The following is a 23,141-nucleotide window of genomic DNA, read 5'->3' as shown; positions in this document are numbered from 1 at the left end:
GGAGATACTCAGGATCATAGAGTCATAGAATGTCTTGAGTTGGAAGGGGCACATAAGGGGCACTGAGTCCAACTCAATGTACTTGTACCCCTCCAGGGACAGACTGTCCTGAGCCTGGAGATGGGGTGCAGCCAGCACATGGTCAAAGCACTGCTGCCTGGCCATGGGGTAGGAGGCTGGTGGTGTGGTGAGGAGCCAGGCTGGCTACACCGTGAGACCAGAACTAAAGCTGTTTTCACCAAAAATACAAGAAAACCCAAGTTAGAAATCAGGGCTGCCTGGACCCTCTTGGGCAGTGACATCCATCACCCGGCTGTGAAAAACAATACTGAAAGGTGAATTCCCATGTCAGGAGATTGTAACAGCAGCTCTATTTGTGATAAAAGAGTCTGGCTTGACAGAGTCTTATGGTCTCTCTGCTGATGTATTCCCAGGGATAACCACTGTGCTGACCATGTCCACGATCATCACTGGGGTGAACGCCTCCATGCCTCGTGTTTCCTACATCAAAGCAGTGGACATTTACCTGTGGGTCAGTTTTGTGTTTGTTTTCCTCTCGGTGCTGGAATACGCGGCTGTGAATTACCTGACTACAGTGCAGGAGCGGAAGGAGAGGAAACTGCGGGACAAGGTGAGGTTTTCTATCCCTAATGCAGCTTTATGCCCCTGGGAAAAGGTATGGCAAATGCCTGGGAATGTTCAAAACCTTGCAACTACAGTGTGCTGCTCCCAGCTGCCTGGGGAGAAGGCAGCAAAAAGACACCAGCAGAGAAGTGTTCCAGGTTATAGACAATCCATACCCAAGCTCACTGCTCTTTCTTCAGAGTTTGAGGATGCTGGTTCCCTCTACATATAGTCCTCTACCACCTGTATAAAATGGATAGGTTTTAGGATTTTACCTTTAAATATTTTTTATATTGAGGATCCAAGCCTGTCAATAGCACCAGATGGATACTGCATTTCGTGCTTTATCTAACCTTTCCCCAGGCACAGTCTGAACCTACACAATGGTCCAGATTTTTCCCTCCTGCTTTTGTTACATTTAATTATAACCACCTACAATTTCAGTCTCTTCTCTTCCAATGGGACAGGCCTCACACATTCCTCCTTGTGGTTTCCCACATCCTCTGATTTTCTTAGCTTCAAGGTACAGGTCCAGCATTTATTTACACCCCAATAGCTGGGCTGAAGCTGAATGAGCTTTTCCAGAGCCAGCCCCACTCTCTCCCTGACTACACTGTGTCTTGCAGGCACAAAAACGGAGAAGGAATAAGCTGCTGATCCTCTAGTTCTCCCTTTTTGTGTCCCAGCATCCTGATTTCCTCAGGCTTCTCTCCTCTGTTTCTGTAAGGAGAAAAGGGATATCTGTGTATAGATGGAAACTATTAAAACCCATCTCGCACTTGTGTCCACAGCTTCCCTGTGCATGCAGCCTACCTCAGCCCCGGCCCGTGATGATGGACGGGAGTTACAACGACGGGGATGTGAATGAACTGGGGAACTACATGTCTGAGAATGGAGACAAACAAGACCGAATGATGGTGCAGCTGGCACTGGGGTCTGAGAGGGGCTCAGGCAGGAGGAAAAACCAGAGATACGTCAGCATGCGGATCGACACTCATGCCATTGACAAGTACTCCCGGATAATATTCCCTGGTGCATACATCCTATTTAACTTGATATACTGGTCCATTTTTTCATAAACATACCTAACTCCTGTAGTCACAGAGCATTGTGACATTCGATGAAAGTACAGTCTCATAGGCTAACAGATAAAACTCACTTGTGGCATGAATAATTGTGCGAGTTATTGTGCATTTCAGCAAAATAGAGGTGATACGATCGGAAGTTTTATACTTACTTAAAGCTGTGCTACGTTCTTTCTTGTGCCTCATAGGCCACTGTAAACTATTTTAATAAGCGACTATAATTACCAGTTGCTTATATATAGTGCATCCTCCATTTAGTGCTCCTGAGATCCTAATTCTTCAAGTACCCGAGCATGTGCATGCATCTTTCAACTCAGCAGACTTCTACACATTCAACAACAGTAAAAGCAAGAATATGCAAATACTTGCATGCTTGCAGGATGAGGTCAGAAACGGCCATTACAAACACAAAACATCCAGTGCTGGAAAACACTTCGACAATGTTATTGCTAGCTACAGCTTGCTTTCACTGCTTAATGCATGCTGCCCTCACAGTACTGTGCTGGCAAGTCCACATAGGAATACTTTCAGACTTGTGCTTTGTCCTGATCGTATTTAAAAGAAAGAAATCTCACCAAGCTATTTTGACTATCTTTTTAAAGTATGACTGGCAATGTACATTCACTAAGGAACAGCGCTAATCAAGTCTTCTGGGAACACAGGAGCTCTCCTTGGATCTGCTTGTTTGAGTCAGTGGGAGTTTTCTTCTTGGGTTTCCTGGGAAAGGAAACAGGTCTCTGTACAAAATGACCCAGTGAAGACAACCAGGTGTCTACAAAGAGTAAAACTACTCTGCAAGAAGCCCATTTTCTCTGAGATAGTCTGGGCGTTACTGGTCTGTACAGCCTGAGAACCTGTTGCAGCCTGTAAAGCCACTAGTTGTATTTGCTTCCAGGAAAAGCCTGGTTCATCTGGGTTTTAGTAAAAGCACAGTAGAAAGGGGCTTAACAGGTGACAAAGCAGTAGTAAGGACTTTATATTTGAGTTACTAAAGATACCATGCCAAAAACTTCAGAGTGAAGTAAAAAAGAACTTCCACCACGAGGCAGCAGCTCCACTGCAGACCCAGGTACATCTAACTGAGGACTCTGCTTCCATGCTGCATCTGTCTCCCTGTCACCCTGCAGCCCTCTGTGCCCTTAAAGCAGGCCCAGCATTTTCCAGGGCAGGAGAAAAGAGACGCAGCTGGAGCTGGGGGCACTTGGCATTGACTCAAGTCCTAGCTCTCCATCACGGTTTCTGCAGAGCAGCCAGTCAGTAGAAATATTCCATATGGAAGAGGCAAACTCTGCAATGTGAAAGTAATAAAATAGCTCAGGAAGACAAGAATCAGTTGAATGGGATCAGGGGCCTTTACAATAAGAGGAGCACCAAAGGTGTCTCAGAAAGCGTGGTGTATAGCATATCTGCTGCCATGTGCTGTACAACTACATCCAGAAAGCTAACAGACGGCTTGGGTGAACAGGACTTTAAACACACACACAATTTTGTATGCAGTTACCAAGTTCTTTACTCCCTGCACAGCAGCTGCTGTTGTCTCTGACAGAGGTAGCTGCTCTGAGAATCGGACCAAAGCAGTTGTGTCTCTAAAAGGAAAGTGAATCTTCTGACATGAGACCTGCCCTAGCCTGGCTAATCAGCCACTCTACCATCAGGCTCGTGACACAGACTTTGCGGCTATTTGAACACTGCTGGCTGTTGCTTTAATTTCCTATGTAAATAAGCATCACGTAAACATACGCAGCCTTTCTTACAACTGCTAAAATCATGATGTGCAAAACAAGCTATGCTCACCTTGCCCTTACAGCCTACACTCCATAGGTGACACAATGAAATCACAAAAGCTAAAAGCCATTAAAACACACGCATCCATGAGATAGTTTTAGTACTCATTTCTACATAGCTGCTTTTTTTCCCCCCACATACACATACTTGGTTTCATTTTATCAAGTTTCCTCCATATCATATTATTCTTCAGTAGGCTTTTTCAGGAAATTAAAGTCTATTTTCTTAAACCATATACGTTTCAGTCAGAGGCAGAACGGTCACTCTGGCAAAAGCAGAGGAGAGGCTGGCCACCCTACCTTATTCTTTGCTACAATGGCACCTTTTCCCACAAAGAGCTGCGAGACAACTTGGGCACTACTTGCACAAGAATGTATTTAGATTCTCAGTATTGTGAGAACCCATTTATTCCTACAATTTAAGAACAGCACGAACAGGAGTGCCAGATCTCATAGTAAGCTCTCCAGCTTCATAAGAAGCTTAATGCTATGTAGTTTGCTGCAGTACTGTACGTTCCTTTCTAGACTCCTTAATCTCATGCTACATGTTATTTGGCATCTGACTAGTATGTGTATAAGGGAGATTCTGAAGATAAAAATGGGAACTAGCATGTTGAACTCCCTGGCTTTCAGTGAGAGACTGGTTCCTAACTTCCCGAGTGATTTTCAAAGGCTTCCCTTCCAGCTCACCAACGTGAACAGATTCTCCAACCACCATGTTTGGATTTACATTGTTAATTTACTTGTGTTTTATTTTGGGAAACTCTAGTGCCTTTTCAGTCTTATGTAAATGTGTATATAGATGTATTCTATAAGGATATGTCACATACAGGCAGTGTTTGCTATCAACAAGTGTACTCATTAAACGTATTTACATACACCACTTTTTATCTTCTAGCCTTTCAGCGTATGAGTTTCGTACCCAATCATTTACACTCTGCTCCTTTGCCCGGCCACAAGAAATCAGTTATTTGTTTGGGTTTATCTCTAGCACTCAAAATCACAGTAAAACTTTACATTTGTACAGCACTGTGCATTTTCTGTCTTCAAAAGAATGATCTCTGTGAGAGTCCATGAGGTGCGAAGTGTTTTTCAGCCTCCAAGAACCGAAAGTATATATGTAAAACAAAAGTATATATATAAAACAAAAGTATATATATAAAACAAAAGTATATATATAAAACAAGAAAACCAAGGAAAATTACAACTCCTGATGACTTTTAAGTACTTATTAAATAGTAATGAACAAGGCTCCAGCACTGTAATTCTGATGAACATCAACTACATTTGTGAGCTTTTATCCTTCAATATGGTCTGGAGAAGCTAAGTGGAAATTGGCTGTGATTACATTTGCCCATTACCTTTGAGACTAAATAGCTGAAAAGGTAACTTTGTATAAGTACACTCGCACAATCATATGTGATAACACTGAATAAACAGCTGTTAAGACTATCCACAGCCATGTGGACTTCAACCTTTCCTAATTCTGAGGCATTTGGCTTCTCACTGTATTTTTAAATAAGGAGTTTCAAAAGCAGTTGTGGCCGAGTAAATTCTTGATGCGTTTGTCAGAAACTTCCATTAGGGCCTGAGGGAATCTAAAACTGCTGCAATCGTGCCAATGTCTCCTTAGTAGAGATTTTGGGTAATAACTCTTTAGAGGTATGCACTTTTGCTCCCTGACAAAAAGATGTGTGTGCCAGCAAGAGTCAACTAGACAGACTGGTGGACAAAGGCCCTGTGGATGGCTGTTAATGGCCAGGAAACAGTAATCCTTAGGGAAAAAAACATGAAATCATGTAGACTTTTCATTTTAACCTTAAACACTTTGTTCTAAATAAAAATCTGTTTTAAAGAAAGCTGTTAGCATGTTATAAGATCACTCAGTTAATACAGGACAAAGACTCACTTTGACAGCTAATGTGTTATGGCTTTGCAGTCACAAGCAAGACTGTGTTCCTGTGAGGAAATGTAACCAGGTCCAAGAACTTTATGGCAACAAAATTACTATAGAAATATGATCCACAAGAACATGTAGCAGCTTCCTATTTACTGTTTAAAGAAAGGCTGCTGGACCTTTCTACACCACGTAGCTCAACTCAGCAGGTTACAACTTTTCTCCTAGTCTTCTCATGAGAAGTAATCCATTGCATTTCATGGCTTATTTTTTGTTTTAAGCCACAACTATCTTTTACTCAAGTTTTAGGAAAGCCATTAAAAAAGCACTGTAGTTGGTAGGGCAGAGGCTTTAAGTTCTTCACAAAGTCTGGACATAATCACCTCATATTTCTGTGACTCGCATTCAGCTGTTCAGAATCATTTTGGCAAATACAGTTTATTACCTACACGTTTTGATTCATTGCTAGAAGTACTATTCTTGACATATATTCCAATATTCTTAAGTTACAGGCATCTTGGGGAAGACTGCAGCCAGGGTAACTTAAAAACCATGCTTGATATTGTCATAGATTTATGAGCACAAATTACCAACTTTATTCCCACGGGAAGCAAGCTTCTCTCATATATAGTATCATTGTGATAGTAAAATCCTAACATTAAATCCCAAATTGCTTTAGTTCTAGACCTAAGGAATGAGTGTTCTGAGGCACAAATCAGAATTAACTTGCCTGAGGAAGTCCAAAGCCTCTACCCTTGAAGGCTTCCAGAATTCAACAAATGAAGACAAGCTCATCTTACCCAGTGCTGGCGACAAGTCCACTTCCTGCTGGAGGCTGGACCAGGTTTAGCCTCACAGAGATTCTCCAGAGAGCCCTCCCAAGCACCATTCCTATTACTCAATGGATTCTAACATGTTTTAATAGTTAAAACAGCCCTATGACTATAAAGACTACCATTAAATACTGTATTTGAAGAGTATTAATCCTCACAAAAAATCCTGCTCACTATGGCAGACCAAAATGGAAAGCTTACACATCCTCATTCTTACATAATCATACCAAACTGGGGGAGTAATCAAACATGCTATTCAAATGAAATCATGCAGCATCCCAATATTAATCAAAAGACAAGAAAATTCAGTCACAATTAAACTGCTTTACTGATACCATCTTTAATCAGCACTTCGGTTTCATTTTAATTCCAGCAACAATTACAACAAAATGAGGACATGATTTTAATTCAGAAATGCGTAATTAAATGATCTTGGGCATGATGCAGCCAACAGCCAGCTAGTCTGGACAAAGAGACCTGAAAAGCCTGTAACACACATCAGCCAGTAGGAAACAACAATGCAGCATGTATCGCAATCACTAAGATCCCAACACTGCACCATAAAAACAGCAAAACAAGAAGGTAAGCAGCTCATGCAGGAGGAAATAGGAAGACGCTTATGCTAAGGAAATTCATAAACCAGCGTGTTAGCCCAACAGAACTTAATAAATTGTAACTGTGTCTGAGAACTGTCAGGATTTAAGTTAAAAATTGCAGAGAAAGTTCCTTTGACAAACCTTGGACCAATTTCAGTTGGATTTAGTATCCAACTTACAATCCTGGACATACCTATAACTCAGAGTCCAACACTCACCTGTTTCATGTATTCATCTGTCAAAACTGCTTACTACTGAAGGCAAGGACACTGGTGTAAGGACAGACCCTCTTGGAATCTGGAGTGCTTACAGTCATGTTCTTCAACTAACTGGCTTGTAATATAAAACAAACCCCTTTAACTGCCTCTACTTCCTACATAATCAGTTACTTATACAAAGGACACCGAGCAGTTAATATATTTAACAGTCTGTGTCCTATTACTACAAACACAGAGGCTGAAGTATCAGAAAGTCTAAAAACTGTCAAGTTGTTGTCTACACAACATATAGAGGCTGTATAGTCACACATACAGTCATCCCTCTAAGAAAGGAAAGTCTCAAAAGAATTCATAAACAGCAGCTGGAAGTCTGTGTTAAAAAGTGTGCAGAAATGCAGAGGGACTGCCCAGTTAAGCTAAGGAATCTGTTTCTTTCCAGAATTAGAAACTGAATATAGAAACTAATAGAATATAAATCCTTATTAGAATTCTAGAGTTCACCATTTAGAGACTGGTTCTGATAAAAATCAGGTTTCTGTAATTAATCTGGGTATTCCAACTTCCTGGGGAATACAGTTTGCTTGACTACTTTTCAGAAGCTTACTGTAACACTTATGCTTAGAAAAACGTTAGCCAAAAAGCTGCTTTTTCACTCAGTCTGTCCATTGTCTCAGCTGTTTGCATCTGAACAAAAGATTAGTTCCTTCTCTACGTACTCAAGTGATCCTTTAAAAACTGAATTAGAAAAAATATTCCTAACATGTTTGGACACACACACCACCAACCTAGGTAAAATCAGCAATATTAAGTGTTTCTGGGAAGCAAAATAACAAGGCTTAAACAGATTAACACACAGGAAGGACAACTGGCAAAACTTAACACATCTACTTATCTTACAGGATATGGGAACAAACATCTTTGAGAAGCCAGGTACTGCACAAGCAATCCCCAGTGCAAACTTCTCAAGAGCTTACTGGTTTGCACACGCCAGTTTAAGGTTAGCTTCATTTACTGCTTCACAGTACCAGGCTTGCAACTTTGTGAGAAAGATTCCCACTGTGTTAGATTTACACAGATCCTTCAGATCAGCTAGGCTAGTGCAACACCTCGTGTGCACACCAGTACTGCCTTTTAAGTACAACTTAAAAAAAAGGAGCACATGCAGTTCTCTGCAGTGGTTTCAACATGTTATTTTAAACAAATAAACATTCAGTTGCTTTCCAATTTGTTGATCAATGACTTCTCCATATCACCTCCGAAACTGTTAGGAGGCAAGCCAATGCATTTCAGGACAATCAGACTTTAAAGATGCCATTTCCATAAAAATGGTTCTGCTCCATTGCTAGAGGTTACTATTGTCAAAATCAGGCATTCCTCCAAACATATGCCCTTCTTTCCAGTGAAATCAGCTCAGGTTTTAAGCCTCTATCTTGTCCCAGGAAAAAGTGACTGGCCAGGCAGAAATATTTCATAGATCCGATTCAGTCTTTGATCATCAAGTGAACAGAGCCTATTTTTTAACCAGCATTTCCTGGTAGATGTCGTATTTCCCCTATAAAGAATGTTACTTTAGCAATACACAGAAAATCACTGATACAGAAATAAATGCTATCATTTTTTCAACACTGCAGCTTAAAGACAATGTATTTGAGATTTCTTTCCAGAGTTCATTGACATACAGAATACAGCAAACATTACAGATAGATGAAATTGCACATTTTTGAAAGCAATGATACTGTTTGCCTTTCCTAAAGTTCCCCCCCCCCCCCAATTGAACATTTCTTCAGCTATGTGTTTATCCAGCCCCTTCCAGGATTTAAATACAGCATCTCCATGAAGTCAGTCCTACTGAGAGAAGCTGAATAAAGTTTAATGGGATGCACATGCTCCTGTGCCAACTCCAGATTCTTTGATAGGTTCTACTGGGTTTATTTGCCCCTCTTCTTTTAGCTTCACCTGTCTAAAGTCTTCCCTGATTTCTTCTAGAAGACCTGGCTTGAAAATGACATCCAGTGCTGTCATTGCCAAAGCTTTTGCTGTGCGCAAAGCATAGAACTGAGCATTCTGTGACCCTGCAGAAAAGTAAGAGAAATTTCAGGTTAGACTACTACTATTAGACACAAACCACTAGCATAAGGCATATTCTACAAGATCTTCAAGTTTCAATTCAAGAACAGTTTCTTAAAAATCTACTTGCATGAAGTATGTCTATTTTCTGACGCCTCAAAACAAGTTTTCACATGCAAGTACTTAACTTTCTGCTACTGACATAAATAAGACTGAAATCAGAAAAGTGAGTGTTCACATTTTCCTTTTTAGAAAATGCAGAGTTTTATACTATTATCTCTATTACATTTCCTGAGTATTGTGCTTTAAGGAGTAAAAATTACTTTCACCTTTTGGTTCATGTTTAGAAGCTCTTCTGAATACTCTGCTAGGGATAATCACTTTAATATCTTCTGTCTAGATGGCATACTAAGTCAGGCTTTTAGCACAAGGAGAGGTCATCCTTCCCACATGCATTCAGCTTTAAACACACACACACACCCACACCCACAATTTCTACATTTTGTCAGCTTTTTTCTGCAGCTCTACAGTTAGCTAAGCTAATTGTCCATATTCAGCTCAGATCTCACCATGCTTGAAGAAAGAAACTCCATTTCACATGTAGCCACTTTCAGATCTAGTACTTACATTTTTATACATTTACTACACAGTGCCTCTGAATACCACAGAAGCATGTGAAAGCTTTAATCCTCTGTAACTTTAAATAATTTCTAGATCTGCTGTAGTGAAAAGTTAGGAACCAGTCACTACAAGGCACAAAGGTTCCAAATACAAACCTCTAGCCCTTTTCACTTCTGCTCACCTGCAGCTTCTGTGTACTGCTCAGTATGATTTAATGCATCAGAGCCAATATAAAAATAAGGATGAAGCCCAGGGACTACAAATGTAACATTTCCAAAGTCCGTGGAACCTAGAAGCAGCATAGAAATTTTCTTAATGAACAAGTGTTAAAGAGCTTCGAATGCTGTAAGAAAATGTATGAAAGATATCTCCAGCCCATATCTAAAATGTAATATCCTTTACCCCAAATACTAAATTAAAAGTATACCTGGTGAGTCATCCATACAGAAGTCTCCATCACCAATATGTTTTCCCTAACTAGCAATCTTCAGATGCTGCTCTCTACTGTGCTTATGATCAATAATCAGTTACTGGACTGCAGGGAAGATTTACCAGCATGTCCCTATTCCATTTACTGTTGAGTTTTTAACAAGCATCTCCTGACAGTAAGCTGTTAATTCAGGAACAATGAAAGCTACAAACCTTGCGAGTACCAGGCAGTTCAGCTGTTTTCCTGCTACAGCCCACTTTTCACCAATATGCAAATATTCAGCATCTGGAAGGGGACTCTGAGGTAGGAACAATCTATCTTTAAACAAAACCAGACTGAGGACCATTTTTTTCCTGTGCCTTTTGATTATTTTCAGTTATGGAAATCTTCAGCAGCACAAACACTCTTAAAATGACAAGATGAGACTAAACTCCAGACATAATGCTGGTACTTTGCAGACATAAAATTCTTACTAGCAATGAAGATTTTCATGCTTTCATGCCTACCTAGTGTTACATTAGCTACTGGTATCTCACCGTACTGCCTTTTCTAATGATTCCATCCAGAAGCAGTAGATCCTTCACAGTAAATCATCCAAGAGTCTGCAACTACTTCCCAAGTCCCCGTCTCCCCCCCCCCCGTTTTTTTCTACCAAACAGGCAACCCACTCACTGTTTTTTAAACCACCATTTAGAATCCAGAGGAATCAACATATCAGTTACTGTGAAATTCAGATACCAAAGGAAGAATTGTTTCACACTGGAGGAAAATAGGGATTACCAACTAAGATCTCATTTAATGTTTATTCAGGCCAATCAGAGCTGCAAGATTTATTGTTTTGTTTTTTTTTTCTGCAGCAATGGCATTACATAGTGACTGTTCTTAAGATTTAAAGTTATTTGTAACACATCAGGTAGCCTCCGTATCACAATATGGAGAGAAGGTATCGCTAATGCCTTAAGGATTCAGTAATGAAGTGATTGAAGGATATAGATTTTACTTGGAAACATATATTTATTAAAAGTGAGTCCATACAGCCTACATTATGTGATCAAAGACAAGACTAGCTTGCTATTTGCTCTGCCTACAAGCTGAAGTGGCAACACTTGTCCAAAACCATGATCTTTTCCCACACTGAATCTGTGTGCATTTGGAGCAAATCCAACTTTCGGCACAGCAGCAAGTTATTTTAATTTTTAGTAGTCTACAGTACTGCTCTATTCTCTGGTCAGCCTGAAATGACAAACCAGAAGTCTGGAAGTTCTGCCTACTTCAGACTAGGCCAAGAGTTCTAAACTTGCTTTACTAAGTCCTAATACACATACTTCCGGAAAGACTCTTGGCCTTTTTCCCTGCTCTCTCACTCAGCAAATGAAGCATTAAACAGCTCTTGGTCATGTAATTCCACTTAAATTTATGTCCATATCCAATCTACTACCAGTTCACAAGTTATTTTTGCTGAACGTAAGGAACTTAAACTTGTTTTTTTCTAGTAGGATGGAGAGCTTACCAAGCCAAAATCCAGACAGCTTTCCATGAACATGACACAGTTACATCTTTCTCTCTTTCAGAAAAAAATGCAACACCCTTTTGTGGTATTAACCTAGTGCCATGTTTAAAACATCAATTACTCCAACGGGTTCCATACAAGCATCTGGATCTGTATGCTTGGTAGAGATGTATGAATTGGAATTCCTTCTAGAGGCATAAATAACTGCACAAATATCAACACAATATATAGACTTGTGCGCTGCCTTCAAAAGAAAGGTACTAGGGGCTCCAGCCTCTCAAAAAATATATCCTGAAGCTGACACAGAAACCTCTTCAAGTCACTCAACACATAATGGAAATCAGTATTACCACACACAAGAAATGAAGGGAAAATGCAGAAGATTCCATGAAGCATTTATATACAGCCCCAAGCTTTAAAAGTGGTATTTTCAAAACATACTGGCTCCATAAGATCATCTATACCAGTCTTGTGCACAGGAAGCCAATGAATGCTAAAAGTACCGAAGTTATTACTAATGTGGGTACCTCAACTAAGGCATGCTAAACTACGCCATCTGCTTTGGGAGGTAGTCATTACCCTGGAGTTGAGCCACTCTACCAGCAGAAGGAGAACCAGGTTATGTCACCTGGTCAAAGCTAACTCAGATTCACATTATCTCACATCATCCCTTCTGTGTACCAAATGAGCAGAGTGTGCACAAGGCACACAAAATGTAGTATGATTTGATGGATTGAAGGAATTCTTTGTAACGCTTAGCTGCCTAGAGCGATACCTGTGAGCAGACCGATACTAATACCCATGTAGAGGTGGCAGCGAGTATGCTCATCTGTTAAGGACTTTTCTGCTGCACAGACATGGAGAAGCAACTGAGCTATCTTCCTTCCCTTTCAACAGAAGAAACTGATATCCTAAAAGAAAACATTGAAAACCATATGAAAACTAAACAGAAATAGAAGTCTTGAAAAAGATGAGACAAAACATTCAACCCCCCCAAAAAAGGGTAGCATACAAAATTCTACTCCTATGTCTCTAGAGACTGTGGTTTGTTATTCACTCCTGAAGCCCCACTGCAAAAAATCAGAGAAGCAGCTGTGGAAAGAAAACTCAGTAAAGCCTACTGTAGTGTGAGATTAAAAAAAGCAGTTGCTCAAGCACATTCTGACATTTGACAAGCAATTTAAGGACAGGACAGGCATATGGGGAGTTTCAGTTTAAGCAATTTAAGAGTTAACATTTTGCATATCATGTAAGTTACATATGAAAGCACTATTACAATTAGGTGTCTGTACTAAGCTCATCAGAAGCCTTCGGAATGAAAGATCACGAGTATTCACAATCTTCACCCTTAAACCAGTGTTTTGAAGGAAGCTACTACCAGAGCTCCAAACATTTTCATTGAACATTCTAAGGGACATTCCTCAGACCCTTTCTTAGGCTAAATGAGCAAAGTTGTAAACCCTACTTACACCACAAGGAAGAAAAAATTTTATAGAGAACTCTGTCCCAAAGCACCAAGATCTCAAATATATTTTGCAGTTAATATAGAGAAGATCAGTGCTGTAATGAAATTGAGTAACAACTTTTTACTGAGAACAATCTCTTCCTTCTACCCAAAGAGAAAAACCTTTGACATAAGTGGAGTAAAAATGTTTATATATACAGTTATGATCAGTACTGAAGGCTATAAAATATCATCAGCAGGTTAAGACTTCAACAGAGCTCCTGCAGAAAGACTCTGGAAAAAAAACAAATTATGAGTAATGAGAAACCCACCTGACTTTTCAAGAATTCATATTCCTATTACTTGAGCTCTGAGAGACCGAGAAAGTGACACAGTTTGAGACATAGTCAAGACTCAGAAGTGAACACCTACTTGAACGGCACCCTTTGGAAAACTAATCTGTTGAACTCATGAACTAAAGTTAGAGGCATAAGATTACCTGTTAATGGAAATAGGTTTAAATTAGGGTTACTGAGATGTTTAAACTTCCACTTAAAGTCTCTTCAAAAACTCCCTCTCAAATACTAGTCAGATGCTAGCAAATTTGTTTATATGTAAGCTTGGAAATATTATTAAACAAGGTTCATGAAAATAAAGTCCAATCTCCACTCACAGCAAACTAGGACTGAAAACAGAATGGGCTGCAATCCATCACACATCCTCAATGTTCTCGGGAAGACTGTTCTTCGCTTTCCATCCTTCCACACCTCCCCCCAGCCAAGCTGTTTCGTATTTGAAATATTTTCAGAAATATTATCGGAAAATTACTATTGTTGGGAAAGCTTCCTAGTTTCTACAACAAATACAGAAACACAGGCCAGAGGTATGATCCTTTTACAGAGCTTCAACTTTCCAATTTGGCTTTTTCCTCTGACCAAGATATATTTAACCCAGCTCTATCCCATTCTTTTATACACTTAAAGAGTTGATCAATTTAAGCTTAAATTGTAACAAAATGCCCAGATGGAGTTACCTGACAAACCATTCAAGATACACTCTTCGGATATAAATTCTATTCCAAGCTTCTTTCCATTCTCCTTGTAAACTTTCTGCAGGCTCTTATTTGGAAGCACATTGTAGTAATCATTTTCACCACCTTTTATTTCCACCTAGACAAAAAAACTTGAGTTATTAGAAGCTTTCCTCCAACTCGAGCCAGTTTAATGAAACCGATTTAAAAGACCAAAAGAAGTAAGTACATAATGATACTTCAAGTCCATGTCAAAACAGACATAAGTACTAAGTTTATTTCAGATATTCAACATTCTGCCAAGTATTACCCTTGATCAAAACACAGCTGGTGTTCCATCAACTTTGCACTAGACAGCCAAATTCCAGAAGCATGGATTTCACTGATATCATGTCCAAAAAATAGGCAACACCTGTAATTGACTAAACGTTTCCACTGCAGGTACTATTAAACTACACAGAAATCAAGTTAGGCCTTCACCAAATTTACTGTTACTTAGAACACGTCCAGTACTACAGCCCTACCCATAGGTGACTTCACACCAGCAAGAAGTTTGAAAGCAAATGTAAAAAACCTATACCAATGTCAAATTTCAAGAGAGATCTTAACTTCCTGAAATCCTTTTCTAGCTAGAATGGAGGCCATATGAGTAAACAGCATGCAATACCTCAAACAGACCTTAAATCTCACTAACTCACATTCACGTACACCACACCTATTTGTTCTGCTGAGCACTGACATTCTCTTCACAGCTGTATTAATCAAACCTGTAACTACAGAGTAGGTAGAACCATGTATCTCAGCAATACACTGCAAGGTAATCATATTGCTGGAACCAGCTACAGGAAACATTTCCATTTACTAAAAGTAAACAAACAAACAAACAAAAAAAGAATGCTAACTGAATCACAGAATGGTTGAAGTTGAAAACCCACTCTGGAAATCATCTTGTTCAACTCCCCTCCTCAAGCGGGGTCATCCAGAGCTGGTTGCCCAGGACTATATCAAGGCAGCTTTCGAATATCTCCAAGGATGGAAACACTACAGTCTCTCCAGGCAAACTCTGCTCCACTGCTCAGTCATCAAAGTCTAAACATCAGGAAAAACCTCGGTCGCCATGAGGTGGGTAGAGCACTTGAGATAGGTTGGGGATTTCATCCTTGGACATACTCAGAAGACTACAGGGCACCAAGCAATCTGCTCTAACTGGTATTGCTCCAAACAGAGGCTTAGACTAGATGACCTCCAGAAGATTCTCCCAGTCCAGATTCTTCTATGATGCTGTGTCATTCTATTTATAAACCAAAGCTTTCTTTCAGGGGATTCAGCAACAAAATAACAAATAGTATATTCTGGCTAAATACCATGCAGACAAATGCTTTTAAGCCTCCATTTCCTACTCCAGCCTACCTTATCTTCATATATTAAACACGACCATGAATACATTCTTACTTTGCATCCTGTGGCCAGTGCTGCAGATTTGAAGCAGTTCTCAACCTTCTCGATCAGAACAGAAAGATCTTTCATTGAAGGGGCACGCAAGTAGAACTCCAGCTCAGTGTAAGAAGGAATAATGTTGGGTTTCACACCACCATTTTTTATAACACCTGCAGAAAGGGAAAAGTCATATTACCAGTGTTAACTACAACTGCTTGATCTTCAGCTCTGCCATGAAACTCACTGCTCAAGAACTAAATACATAAACAAAAACCAAAACATCAGCCAAGCATGAAATACAAAGAATGTCAAAAATACAGTATGTGGATAAGAGTTTCTTCGTCCCATCAGATTAAGTGGAACATGCATACATTTTTCAGCACTATTTCATTACATTCTTTGGTTAGACATTTGTTATAAACCTTAAAGCCAAACTAGCATTTGTAATTAATGCCCTGAAATTCAATGCAGAGTCATAAAGCAAGATGGCTGCCACTGAAATAAGATTTTGTTATAAAGGCTATCTTGGATTCCAACTTTTAAAGGTTTCCAACTTATTTTGCCAGTTTGGAGAGAAACGGAGTAAATTGCACTGCTCAACAATACCGGAGCAATGGGTGTGTTGCAGTCCACAGAAAGTTCATTAAATTCCTCATACTAATTCTTTAGAAATATTGGAATGTATAAGATAGATAGTTTTATTGCAGAGTGAAGTTTGACCTGAAACTATTCCCTCAATGAAACATCACCAAGTATATAGTTTCAATTATGTCAGAGCCTTAGTACCTAAATATTTCAACAATAAACGTTGTATACTTCAATTCTACATTAGACTTCAATGCATTAACAGCTAGTTGCTTTCAACAGGGTGCTTTGCTTGTTTCCCTGGCCTCCTACCCCCAATTTATATATGTCAAGTAAGATCTGTTTTCTGTAGAACCTGAGAAACTATCTACTTTAAATGGAAATACTGCTCAAAGCTACTGATGCATGTCACTGAAACCTGAAATAACAGCACTATCAGGAGGCAAAAGGGCAACAAATCTTTACTTCTGGTGCAGAAAACCTATTAAGACTATGAACTCCCCCTCAAGTAAAACTTTTCACTCCCAAATAAAGTAAACAAAGTGCTGATTTAAGCCACTATCAGTTCTAGTCCATAACAAAAGGAAAAGCACAGCAAAGGAACCAGAAGGCAATCATGCAAGTTTGCAAGACACATACTGTAACATTTGCTCAAAACAAGTAGCTCAATAAGTAAATAATTTCCACTTGTAAACAGAACTTGATAGAGTCTAAGAGTATGTTTACACTTAAATTTCAAAGCAGCTGCAGTAAGGACTGGATAGATTATCTAGCTTAAAAGTAGGCTTCCTGGACACGACTAGTAGCACCCAGCTTGCCCTTCTAGATGAAACTGTTTTGGTTTTTTTACAACCTGTTTAATACAACTTCTTAAATAGAAAAAGAAATTTACATTCCTGTATTTCAAGAGGGCAACATTTACTCATGAAGTATCAGACAAACTCAAACCAACAGTATTCAGGTACATAAAAAATGGCTTAGAAATTCCAGACTTCAGTAATGGAAATTATTTCAGTTTCTGTTAGTGGGTTAAAACTAAGATTCTTAGGATCACTTCAGTCAGCCACTGCTGTTACTACAAGTCTACAACACGAGATCTTCAACACAGTTCTAAAAAAAGCATTCCTAAAACTGAATCTCATTCTAGCTGCTTATACTTTCCCAGAAGTATTTTAAGTATTTCCAGTTTGAAAACCAGGTTTATGACAGCAGATGTATCAACACAGTAATTTAAGTTTTGCTGTACTTCAGAAGTGCTCCTTCTAGGAGGCTTGTTTAGATACTTACCTTTTTGCCCACCTTATCCATGAAGCTTTTAGAAACTATGAAGAAAGTACTTAGGGGTTTATGCTTAGATTAAATAGAAGACTCAGGCACCTCCAACGTTAACTCGGCTTTCACACAACAGAACTCATAATTTAAGTACCCTGTTTCCTACAAACCACAGGATAGAGAGGCTATGCCCATGGTGTGAAATTCATTTGGGTATTGCTGCACAGGAAACTGCAAACAGTTAGGGCTTCCAGACTCCTTTCAGATACCCCGGAGAGAAATACACACATATACAGCACAAGCACTAAGAGGCATAATGATTAGCTCAGAACTTCTGTATGTGTTTTTAGCTCATAGTAAGTATTCAAAATAAACAGTTCTACATTCAGAAGTCCTGCAGAAATGGCAAACTTCCTTAATTTCAACCTGGAAAAAAAGCTGCGCTGGGTGCAATAAGGGAAACGTGGGTTTGGAGATGAAGGGCAGCTTCCATGTCAACTTCTGAAACTTTCTCACTGTACAAAAAGAAATGCATGATGCTGAAGGAGTATGAGTGAAGCTTAATGGTTAACATGTCTAATTACAAAAGTGACTTTTCTAATCTGAAGTCTAGTAGATATTAAATACTAGAATCCAGTGAACATCTAGTTGAATGAGCTACTCACTAAAACTACAGGCTTCTGCCATTGCTTGGTTTTGTACTTCAGCAAATAAATTTCAATCACTCTAAACCCTGACACCCTTCCAGTAAATATCATGTAATTAACAGGATGCCTACTACAAAAAATCCCGCAGTAACACTTTTTCGGAAGCATTTAACCTTACACCTTTGCAAGAACATGTACATTATCTTTAAGGAATTCAAGGCCGTGCTCCAAAATAAAACTTAGCACTTTTTTTTTTTCTTTATGAACTGCAACTTCCAAGTGCAAACACTTAAAAATTGCCTAGCCTCTACCTAGGTATCACAGTCCTCTCTTGAATCTGACCTATAAGCCTATTTTCAGAAGCTAGTACTGGACACTGACATGATTTTAAAGGCAACAGAAAGCTATTTAAAAGAAATTGTGCTATTTCATAATACTTGAAAAGACTATAATATTTAGTGCAATAATGCAATACTTTAAATAGTGGGATTTTGTAAGTTAGTATTTCAACAGCCTAAGCTCTTACTTGCTAGACATTAGATTTAATTCAGATCTCACCATGAACTCTCCAGGTCGGTTTCATTTGCTGTCTTAAAACAGACAGATTGTTGTATGCAAGAACAGCAGCATCTAATGCATTAACTCCTTCCCAAGGATAAGCAGCAGCATGAGAAGCTTTTCCATAGTATTTCACAGTCACACTAGGAAATAAAAGGCATTACTTATTTCTTTTCCATTCACTGAAAAAAAACCTCTAAAATAAAAAGTCCCTTTTGTTCCGAGAAATGTTTCAGTTTTGTGCAGAACACCACCAAACAATTTGCCTGGCACTACATTGGTGTAAAGTTGAACTATCTCTGAATGCAGGAAAATGCTTAAAGATTTCTAGAAAACCAATGAAATTGAATACCAAGAGCCAAACATCAGAAGTTACCAGTAATACACCACTATACAGCCTCTTCCTGAAAAGTACAGGCTTCACATACTATATTCCTCCAACACTTTTTTTTACACTGCCTGGCTGTTCTGAGACTTAAAGTTACTAATGTTCTTCTCAGAGGATAAAAAACCCTTTTCTCTGAATCAAAATTATAAGTTGCCTTAATTCTTGTCAAACATATGTATGTGTACAGTGTATAACACAGCAAAAGCACATTCATAACATCACATATCCATGTCTAAATAACAAAAGTCAAGGTCTAAAGTGTAGTAAAAGAAAAGCCTAGTATAAAATACAAATTACTGTGCTACAGCAAAGATATTCTTTCCCTGTACACCTCAAAAAAGCTGACGGAAAGAGATCTAATAATAAAGGCTATCTTCAAACTTCATTGAAGTCAAAATACTGCACCTGAACATATGCAGTAAGAATTTTCATGCTTTGCTTCATTTGAAGGCCATTTATATTAGCTCTACAACTTAATATTTCTAATTATATGAAAATTTTTTACATCAAAGGCAAATATTAAAAAACTGTTAACCACATGAGGTGCTATTTATCAAATACACAACTATTCATTTTTTGCCAGTAGCAGAGATTTTAACTAAATCTGTTTGTACCCAATACTCAGTCTTTCACATTAAAAAAATCCATCTTCAAGCTCACAGAGCTCCACACAACTTGTCTCTTGCCAGAGAGGACCAGCCTAACTTGCTTGTATTGCACAAATGCCAACTTAGCCACTTATCCTGAGCTGACCCTCACACTCTGAACCATGCTGTGTTAATACTGGCCAGCAAAGGATACAATGGAGTGCACTGCTGCAGCAGTAAACACCTCCTGCTACTGCCTACAACCCAAGTATGCCCTTTTCCATTCCCCCTCATCCTTCAAGACAATCATACATCTTATTCTGTAGTATGAGATATATTTAAAATTTATTATCATTATAATAGAAATACTTATCCATAAAAATCCCAAGTATTAGACTGCAATCCCTCAAATCAACTCACAAAGGCAGCAGGACAGATCCCTAAATATTCTCCAATAAAAACATAGAGAAGGTGACAAGGTCAAGCAGAAAGTGACGTTGCGATTTTTTTTCCCACTCCAAGAAACTTGCGCTTATTAAAGTTCTTTCACCATTCCTTTTCTTGTACTTCTATTGCTGCACAAATGTCACATACTTTTAGAAAAACCCAACAGATTTTGGTGAAAACAAAACCATCCTAAGCCGGTCTAAGGGTATCAGCAGAAGAATGTGGATCCTGTTTGACCAACAATAAATAGGCAGATTAAGCGAAGGATAAATAAAAAAGAATCAGCGAATTTTGGCATGTATCCACCACAATTATCCCACTGTGCTAATTTTACTTTAGGCACAAGCCAGCTTTCAGAGGTTGCAGATACAGTAGTACTAGCAATTTAGTGATTAAATTCCTTGGAAACAACTGAAGACAATTACATTACCGAAACAACCCTTGTACCATTGGAATTTCATAATTACATAAATCATGACAAACTCAGTATTCCAAGCTTCTGGAAGTAGTAACGTGTTTCACTCTTCAATTCCATGCTGCCTCCATATTCTAGTTTAAAGGTTATCCAGGACTTGCATCACACAGCAGAGTCCTACATCCATCACCTCTGAAGGGAGATTTCTCAATCTTACCTTATCAAACATAAAAGGCTATTGCAAGAGTTGAAATGAACAGAAAGACAAAATTATCAATGAAAACTGCATTTTTTAAATTATACAGACTTAGGGTACAGTAACCAAAAAACAAGTTAGGATAACTCTTGGAAGGAGACTACAATAACCAGTTAAGACTTCAGAAACACAATGATGAAATATGACAGAGGTAGCTGGATAAGGAAGACTCAGTGTTCCTAACCTCATCTGTTTTACCACAGAAACTTAACAGTAACAGAAGCACTTTCAAAACTGATTAAAAATCATACAGAGGACTACATGACTTGGTGATCAGGAAAGAAAGGAACTATTATCCATGAGATCTCCTTCAGTTGCCCTTTCTTTAACGAATGCGATAATGGATGTTTAAACAGAAACACCCAGAAACATCAGAAGAACAGATTTTTGGAATACATGCAAGATTATCCCAGTGCAGTCGGGGACCTTTAACACTAGGCTGAACACTGCACTTCTGAAGAACGGCTCAAGAGTATCCAGAACCCGTCTCCTTAGCTGACTGCAAACACTTAGCTCATCTGAAGGGCACTTGCAAGGTCTCCAGCCCTAAAACTCAGTCCCTCCCAAATCAGCTCCCTTACTGAAGGGAGGAAAGGCTAGTCAAAAGCCCATCCTTTCCACCTGAACGTGCTCACTCACTCGTGCTCGGCCACATCGGGCAGGTAAGCTGCGTTTTCTTGCGAGGGGTGTGCCATAAAAACCACATCCAGGCCATCAAACGCTCCAGCATTTATCAGGTCTATTTTGCCTCCTCCTTGCTCCTCCGCAGGCGTGCCCAGCACAGTGACCTGCAGCACAAACACAGAGTCAGGACCCGCCCGACCCACGGGGGCCGAGGTCGCAGCCTGCGCTCTCGGCGGGGCTCTCACCTGGACCGCGGCGGTTGTCGGCTGCGGCAGGCTCTCCAGGGCGGCCTTTAGCCCCAGCGCGGCGGCGGCTCCCACCTCAGCGATGAGGTTGTGGCCGCAGGCGTGCCCGATGCCGGGCAAGGCGTCGTACTCGCAGAGGAAGGCGACGCGGAGCGGGCGCACGCCCTGTGTCTGGGGGGCGGCTGTGCCCCACTCTGCGCGGAAGGCCGTGCTCAGCTTGTAGCGCGGCTGCACGGCCCAGGCGGCGCCCGACAGCTCTCCGCTGGAGAAGAAGCGGGTCATGGTGTCGTGTGCCTGGTGTTCCTCGTAGGCCAGCTCAGGCCGGCTCCAGATGTCGCGGCTCAGCGCGCTGAGCCGCTCCGCGTTCAGCTCCACGCTCTCACACGCCCGCTGCTTCAGCATCTCTAGCTCCGGCAGCACGGCGGCGGGGCCGCTGTGCGGCGGGTCGTGCGGCCTCATGAGGGAGCGGCGGGGCGGCCCCAGAGGCACCTGCAGGCCACACACCACTTCACAGCAACAGACCTGCCCGCAAACGTGAGCCGGCGCCCCCACTGCCCCTTTTATCGTCTCCTCCCGGCCGCGGTGCACGCTGGAAAACGTAGTTCATTACCCAAGGAAGGCCTGCAGGCTTCGCCTTGTCAGAACTACCAGTCCCAGCGCGCCCAGCGGGCGGCCGAGGTGGGGCCCGCCTCAGGCTCTGCTCAGGGCGCGGGTGGCAGCCGGGGAGCCGCTTCGTGCTTTTCACGGCTGTACTGTAACAGCAGGCTCAACACACTCCGTGCACACACGTGTCTTTACCGTCAAAACAAACTGAATTCAGCCTGCACCCTGTGTGTTGTTTTCCACAGATCGCGTTCAAGTGCGAGATCTGCCGTAACTGCAGGGCTTGGAAAGCAACACCTGTTTTCTCCATTATCTCCTTCATTTTTTTCAACTAGAAGCCCTCTCTGCCTGGATTTTGTTTTCTTCCTTAAGGGGTCCATCTCCTCTCCCAGCTAACAGGTGATAGGATGAGAGGTAATGGCCTCAAGCTGTGCCAGGGGAGGTTAAATTGGATATCAGGAAAAATGTCTTCACAGAGAGGGTGGGCAGGCACTAGAACAGGCTGCCCAGGGCAGTGCTGGAATCACCGTCCCCGAAGTGTCCACAAACCGTGTGGATGAGGCCCTCAATGGCATGGTTTAGTGTTGGTCTCGGCTATGCTGGGAATGGTTGGACTTATCTTAAAGATCTTTTCCAACCTAGCGGGTTCTATGATTCGTTTAAGCATGGTAAAGCTGATGCCATCTGCAGCACTGCATGCACAGCATGTGGACTGAGCCTCTGCGCCATCCCAGTGCAGAAAGTTCAGCTCTCTAGTGAAGCGTTGGACTTGCTCCCTGTATGCCACATGGCATGTGGGCACATAGTTCTGTCCACAAAAGTCCAAGCAGTAATCACCTGTGGTTTTGCTGACTTTCATAATGACATCCTGATGATCAGATTCATGGTTTTGTGTTGTTTTCCTTCCCTGAAGCTGCTGTTAACAGGGCATTTGTTTA

The 23,141-nt window shown here is 40.6% G+C and overlaps 2 protein-coding genes and 1 long non-coding RNA gene across 5 annotated transcripts in view; 1 reads left to right on the top strand and 2 right to left on the bottom strand.

The window, feature by feature from the left end:
- Positions 1-3,691, top strand: part of LOC133221136 (gamma-aminobutyric acid receptor subunit rho-1) — a 30,125-nt gene extending 26,434 nt beyond the window's left edge. The window contains exons 9-10 of the mRNA XM_061369801.1: positions 435-631; positions 1,416-3,691. Of these exons, the coding sequence (XP_061225785.1) occupies positions 435-631; positions 1,416-1,703 (485 nt within the window). The 3' untranslated portion in view covers positions 1,704-3,691. The remainder of the gene's footprint in view (positions 1-434; positions 632-1,415) is intronic.
- A 2,836-nt stretch (positions 3,692-6,527) lies between these two features.
- Positions 6,528-8,162, bottom strand: LOC133221140 (uncharacterized). The gene is made up of 2 exons (XR_009727905.1): positions 7,539-8,162; positions 6,528-7,498 (listed from the first exon to the last, which is right to left on the bottom strand). It is a non-coding gene; the product is annotated as an uncharacterized LOC133221140 (long non-coding RNA).
- Positions 8,163-8,639: 477 nt separating this feature from the next.
- On the bottom strand, positions 8,640-22,097 carry PM20D2 (peptidase M20 domain containing 2). 3 transcript variants are annotated; one of them, XR_009727904.1, is made up of 8 exons: positions 21,601-22,097; positions 21,371-21,519; positions 18,639-18,781; positions 15,592-15,746; positions 14,143-14,278; positions 12,441-12,576; positions 9,907-10,014; positions 9,090-9,109 (listed from the first exon to the last, which is right to left on the bottom strand). XR_009727904.1 is itself a non-coding variant. In XM_061369802.1 (7 exons), exons 1-7 carry the CDS (start codon positions 22,057-22,059, stop codon positions 8,907-8,909), a joined length of 1,353 nt encoding a protein of 450 aa, XP_061225786.1. In that variant the 5' UTR covers positions 22,060-22,097; the 3' UTR covers positions 8,640-8,906. The 3 variants fall into 3 exon arrangements, 2 of the variants coding, with proteins under 2 accessions (XP_061225786.1, XP_061225787.1); XM_061369802.1 differs by lacking the exon at positions 12,441-12,576 and having other exon boundaries at positions 8,640-9,109; XM_061369803.1 differs by lacking the exons at positions 9,090-9,109; positions 9,907-10,014 and having other exon boundaries at positions 11,546-12,576.
- Positions 22,098-23,141: the final 1,044 nt, after the last annotated feature.

This window comes from Neopsephotus bourkii, unplaced genomic scaffold, assembly GCF_033783945.1.
Source record: "Neopsephotus bourkii isolate Nb327-2 ecotype Australia unplaced genomic scaffold, CSIRO-AGI_Nbou_v1 NB_1511, whole genome shotgun sequence".
In the NCBI taxonomy this organism is placed as follows: Eukaryota; Metazoa; Chordata; class Aves; order Psittaciformes; family Psittacidae; genus Neopsephotus; species Neopsephotus bourkii.
This window is presented reverse-complemented; position numbering and strand designations above follow the sequence as displayed.

Coding starts and splice junctions, on each gene's coding strand:
- PM20D2 (XM_061369802.1), bottom strand. CDS start 22,059: ATGAGGCCGCACGACCCGCCGCACAGCGGCCCCGCCGCCGTGCTGCCG. Junction 18,782..21,370: donor CCCGATGTGGCCGAGCACGA/GTGAGTGAGCAC, acceptor TTTATTTCCTAG/TGTGACTGTGAAATACTATG. Junction 9,110..9,906: donor GCAGTACACAGAAGCTGCAG/GTGAGCAGAAGT, acceptor ACTTTTCTGCAG/GGTCACAGAATGCTCAGTTC.